The 6,257-nt window shown below is 35.9% G+C and overlaps 1 protein-coding gene across 1 annotated transcript in view; it reads left to right on the top strand.

Annotated features, from left to right (window-relative positions):
- The window catches only part of LOC103208537 (centlein-like), a gene marked incomplete at its 5' end in the record, with an annotated part of 460,544 nt that overhangs the window by 306,377 nt on the left and 147,910 nt on the right, over positions 1–6,257 (top strand). The window contains one exon of the mRNA XM_007954241.2: positions 3,400–3,580. Coding sequence (XP_007952432.2) covers positions 3,400–3,580 — 181 coding nt within the window. The remainder of the gene's footprint in view (positions 1–3,399; positions 3,581–6,257) is intronic.

The following is a 6,257-nucleotide window of genomic DNA, read 5'->3' as shown; positions in this document are numbered from 1 at the left end:
ATCCCACCATGGAGTTGATTGCCAGTCTCATCATGGGGAATAACTACCACCAGCTGTCCAGCCACTCAACCAGGCCCAGCCAAGTTGACACACAAATATAACCACCACAGGTCCCTGGAATCTGAGAGAGTGCTTTTGCTTTAAATATCCAAAATGGGCAGACTACTTGGAAACATTAAAATGGTGAGCTCTCCATACAGCCAAAATTCCAAAGCTCATCCGCTCTCCTTCTTTGCTGCTTCACCTTTCATTCACCAGCCACCATTGAACTCCACTATACAGCCACTGGCTAGCAGGGCCAATTTTTATGTTAATTCTTAGGTCCTAACACCACTTGGCTAATTCCAAGCTGTCCCTGCTGTCAGTTTCACTGACAGACTGCAGCTCCATGTGTCTCCTTTTTTGGTGTTTTCATGCTGCTGCTGCTTCTAGTTGGAGTTTAGTCCACTTCTGTATCTTTCCTTTCAAAGCTCAGGGCTCCAGGATTATGTTCTGTGTCTGTGTTAATTGCTTCCCCTTTTCTTTGTTGTAGAGGGTATTTGTAGTTTTCGTGCCCATTCCACCATCTTACGGAACTCTCGGGATAACTTTTCAGCGGTGATTTTATTTATTTATTCAATGTAATTTTGATAAATATATATATAAGAAAAATATTTCCATTTTAATGATTTTTAATTGTTCAAATATGTGGCATTAATTACATTGATCATACTGTGCTACCATTATCACTATTCATTTCCAACAGTTTGACTATACCCTAAATAGAAACTTACATACCCCAAATAGAAACATTCAGCAGTAATTCCCATTCCCTCCTGCACTTAGTCCCTGGTAACCACAAGTAAACTTTTATCTCTATGCATTTGCCTATTCTAGATATTTTATATAAATCAGATCATATGTTGTTGTTAGGTGTCGTTGAGTTGGTTTCCACTCATAGTGACTCTGTGTACAACAGAATGAAACACTGTCTGGTCCTATACTATCCTCACAGTCATTGCTACGCTTGAGTCCATTGTTGCAGCCATTGTGTCAATCCATCTTGTTGAGAGTCTTCCCTTTTTCCACTGACCCTCTACATACCACACATAATATCTTTTTCCAAAGACTGGTCCCTCTTATATTATGACCAAAGTACAAGAGAGAAAGTCTGGCCATTTTTACTTCGAAGGAGCATTCTGGCTGTACTTCTTCCAGGACAGAGTTGTTCATTATTTTGGCAGTCCAAGGTATATTCATTATTCTTCCCCAGTACTACAGTTTAAATGCATCAGTTCTTCTGCAGGTCTTCCTTATTCATTGTCTAGCTTTCACATGCATATGAGAGTATTGAAAGACAATGGCTTGATTCAGGTACATCTTAATCTTCCAAGTGACATCTTTGCTTTTTAACACTTTGTTAGAGGTCTTTTGCTGCAGGTTTGTCCAAAGCCATATGTCATTTGATTTCTTGACTACTGTTTCCATGAGAAGAGCATAAAATATTTTTTTATTTTCTGGTTTAGGTTTCACTGAGAATACTGTTTTCAACATTCACCAGTGCCATAGCATGTACTAGAATTTCATTTCTCTTTATTGATGAATAATATTTCATTATATGTATATACCACACTTTGGGTATCCATTTATCCTTTGATGGTATAGTTGGTGATGTTAAAATCAATATTTAAATAAAATTCTAGGGCATTATAAAGCAACACTTTGTAAACGTTTATTAAGGGAAGGAGTCATTTCTCAAGGCCAGCATAGGTTCTTCAAGGGAAATTCCCATCAGACTAACCTATTACTTTTTTTAATATGATTACACTAAATGTAGTACATCTGACTTTCAACTGAGTATGTTTATCAGATTTGTAGATAACATGATGTTGAAAGGCAGGGCAAATACTTTAGAAAACAAAATTAAAAGCCCCAAAAACCTAAATATACTGGGAAGACAGTTTTACAAAAAACTACTTTTCGTTTGGCTATAAAATGCCAATTATTGAACTATAAAATGGGAGAAGTAATATGACTTTGCAATGTGTATAAACAAATATTTTAGGAGGTTAATTAAATTATGTATGGGTCTGCAGTACAATGTACATACCAGAAAAGGTAACAGTTTTAGTCTGTGTCAGCTGGGAGTTCTACTAAGTATTTGCCATAGTACACTTGGGATATGAAATTTAATTCTGCACTTAACAATCTAAGACAGGCTGGAGCAAGTGTTACTAGGATGGTGAAACATCTTAAAAACTTACATATTGGGACATTGAAAAAATCTAGGGATTCTTTTTTTAGCGAAGTCTTGAGGCAGATTTATTTATGTTCAAATAGTTGAAAGATTATTTATTTGGAAGAGGAATTGGACTGACTTATATGTTCCCCAAAAAACCCATTGCTGTTGAATGTATTCACACTCCTTCCTTGCTTTAGTTTTTCCTCGAGTCTGATCCAACTCATATTGACCCCTCCGTTGGGCTTCTGAGGCAGTATCACTATGGAAGTAGATTGCCCAACCTTCCTACCAAGGAGTGGCTGGTGGGTTTGAACTGCCAGCCTTCTGGTTAGCAGTCAGATGCCTTAGGCACTACCCACGAGAGCGCCCTCTATTAACACACTATATATTTTACCTCTTTTTTATTATTACCTATCTCCCTTTACCATTAGAATGAAATCTACATGATGGCAGGAATTTGTATCCCCTTTATTGACTTGCAAGGAGGTCTGATGGGGCAGTGAAAAAGGTATTTGACTGCTAACCAAAAGGCTAGAAGTTCAAGCCCACCAGTGGCTCTTTGGAAGGAAGATGGGGCAGTCTACTTCCATAAAGATTGATCACCTTGGAAACCCAGTGGGGGTTGCTGTGGGTTGGAATTGACTCAGTGGCAGTGAGTTTGGTTTTATTCACTCACTACCTTATACCTAGTGCCCAGAACAGTGCCTGGCATATAGTTGTTTAACAAGTATTTTACTGAATAGTAAATGGCCACAAGGGATGGAGCTGAAATCAATGGGTCTCAAGGCCTCAGAGATTCATATTTTGTCCCACATAACTTAAGGGAATACTTTTTGTTAGAAATGTTAGAACTTTTTGGCCTGTGTCAGGAAGTAGTGAGTGCTCCAAACTTCGAAATGTTGGGGCACGTACTTCCTGAGTTGACCTTCGGTGGGAGTACTCTCACAGTGATGTTACTGGGCATTTGATATTAAATAACCTATTTTGTCTATTGATGGGATTCTGTAATTTTGGAAAATATATTTAGACTAAATTTTCTTCTTACTGTTGAGAACCAGTAAATGCCCAAATTAAATTTGGAGATTTAACTACAGTATGTGCTATAATATTATTTGTCTTGAACTTAAAAGAGTATATTCAACTACTTGGGTTTTATGTCCTCCCTTTTTTTACTAAAGTAGTGATACTGAAGCACATACCTCTAAAAATTTGGGAACAATTATTGTAGAAACATCCCAGAAAATAAGTCCTACAGAAGAAGGAAGAGACCAGAAACAAAGTGATCAAGCAGAAGACAATGAAACACAAGGGAAAGAAATAATACAAATATATTCAAATACAAATGGGAAGACATCAAAGGTATATGATACAGTTTTGTTTAATTGTTATCTATATTTTTTATCTTCTGCTTTACAACTTAATAAAAATTGCCAGTGATTTAATTTGAATCCTTTAAATTAAGCCCTGTTGAAATGTAAAGAGTGAGATTATTCACATTTTAGTAACTTTCAAGTACCAATTTGTTATAATTTTCCACACAAATTAAAATAGAAAGAGATATACAAGTAAATATAAATCTTAAAGTGTTTAATCTCATCAAAAAGAAAAAGTGGCAACAAGCTCATTACTGTTACACAAAGGGAAGAAATACACAAGGGGAAGAAACATCTGTTTTTATGGTATGCTTTTCATGATAAAATTATTTAGTCTAAAACTTTTAAGCTATTGCTTTCTACCTAACTCTTCAATATATTTAATAATAAGAAAAATTGTTATTCCAATGCAATTTGTTCAATTATTCTTACTGGTAATTTATCATGTTACTAAAAAGTTTGTCAACTCACTATAAATAAGTGAAAATTTGAGGAAAGTATACTTTGATTTATTGTTAAAAAAAAAATCAAGAATATCTTTTAAATAATAGGATTCTTTATAAACTAAATTTGAAAAAAAAGTTTAACATTTAGACCAAGAATTATATAGTACATGTCTGTTGATTAATTGATTAAAAAATAGTTTTAATGGAAATCTCTGTTTTGCCACATATTATTTGGTTGATAATTTTCTTTAGTTACAGTTATTTAGGTATAGCTTTATGAGTGTGTAAATAAAACTAACTCTTTTAGCTCCATTCATGTAATAAGGAGTACATTATAAAGCACTTTGGGTCTAGAGCATAGTTTGGTGCATTCTTGCCTTTCATGTGGGTAACTCTGATTCAGTTCCCAACCAGTGAACCTCACACACAGCCACTACCCATCTGTCACTGGAGGCTTGTGTGTTGCCATGGGGTTGAACAGGTTTCAGCAGAGCTTCCAGCCTAAAATGGACTAGGAAGAAAGATTTTGTAATCTACTTCCTAAAATCAGCAGTGAAAAGCCTATGGATCACAGTGGTTGTATCTGCAACTGTCTTAGTTGCCTACTGCTACTGTATCAGAAATACAAGGGAATGGCTTTAACAAATTTACTCTTACAGCTTAGGAGGCTAGAACTACAAATTCAAGACCCAAGCTATAGGGAATGCTGTCTTTTTCATAGGGAAGGTCTTTTCTCCTTTACATATCTCTGGGCTCAGCATTCCTTGGAGATCTCCATGTGTCTTGGCATCAATCTTTTGGGTCTACCACACAGGGATTTCAGGTCCCAAGGGAGCAATTGCTCTTGCCTTTTCTTTCTTGTGATAATGAGGTTACTTTGCTCTCTTGTTTAATCTCTTTCATTATCTCAAAAGAGATTGACTCAGGATACAACCTAATTCTTATAGAATGGAGCTCCCTCATTAACATTAACTTCCTCAAATCCTGCCTTATTAACATCATAGAGGTTAGGATTTACAATACATAAGATAATGAGATCACATCACAAAATGGAACATAATTACCTAATACTGAGAATCATGGCCTAGCCAAGTTGACACATATTTTTGCAGGACACAATTGAAACCATAATAGCAACTGATCATGGGGATGGTACAGGACTGATTGGGCAGCATTCCCTTCTGTGTGCATGGGGTTACCATGAATTGGGGGCTGACTCCACAACAGCTCACAACATGTACATTGTTGGAGGTTAGAAAGTAAATGTTGAACAGATGATGGCATGAGGATTTTTCAGAATTTCTAGTCAATAATGCAGCCGACAATATTAGCCCAGTTCTGTTTTATTTCAGGTCCAGTTAATCTGACACCAAGTCTGGTGACTAATATTGGTAATTCAATTGGTAGTTCTATTTGGATCATTTTATAGTGCCTGGTGCATGTTTAATACATGTTTGACACTTAAATACTAATTGAATCTTACTGAAGCAATGAAACATTTCTTTTTTTCCCTATGTGTCTTATTTGCTAGTTCTGCAGACTAGTTCAAATTAGGCATTACAAAAGTACTTTGAGAAATGAAAGATTGTTAGGATTTTTAATTTCAGAAACTAAAAGAAAACCTTCACTTAGGTAAGAGTTTATCCACTTGTTAATAAACCACTCTTATTACATTTGTTGTTGTTGTTGTTGTTATGTGCTGTCGAGTCGGCCACGACTCATAGCGACCCCTCCTTGGGTTTCCGAGGCAGAATCACTACGGATGTAGGATTGCCCAACCTTATTACATTAGGGAGAAAGAAAAAAACAAAAAAAACATTGCCATCAAGTCAATTCCAATTCATGGCAACCCTTTAAGGCAAAGCAGAACTGCCCCCATGGGATTTCCAAGGTGTAAATCTTTACAAAAGCAGACTGCCTCATCTTTCTCCCATGGAACACTTGGTAGGTTTAAACCACCAGCCTTTTGTTTACCAGCCATATGCCTTAACCACTATACTACCAGAGCTCCTTGTTACATTAGAGCCATGTTTCGTGTATAATAGTATAATTTATGTATCCATCAACATAAAATTTGTGGCTTATCATCAAAGTAACACTACTTTAAATCACTTTTTCCTTTCATTTTTACTATAATTGCTCTGACATTGGGTTATTTGGAAAAAGCTCTTTTATAATAAGATCATTTTCTAGATTGAACATATGTGTTTCAGACAA

The sequence above is a fragment of the Orycteropus afer genome, unplaced genomic scaffold, assembly GCF_000298275.1.
Source record: "Orycteropus afer afer isolate SDZICR_OR568_19922 unplaced genomic scaffold, OryAfe1.0 scaffold00450, whole genome shotgun sequence".
In the NCBI taxonomy this organism is placed as follows: Eukaryota; Metazoa; Chordata; class Mammalia; order Tubulidentata; family Orycteropodidae; genus Orycteropus; species Orycteropus afer.
This window is presented reverse-complemented; position numbering and strand designations above follow the sequence as displayed.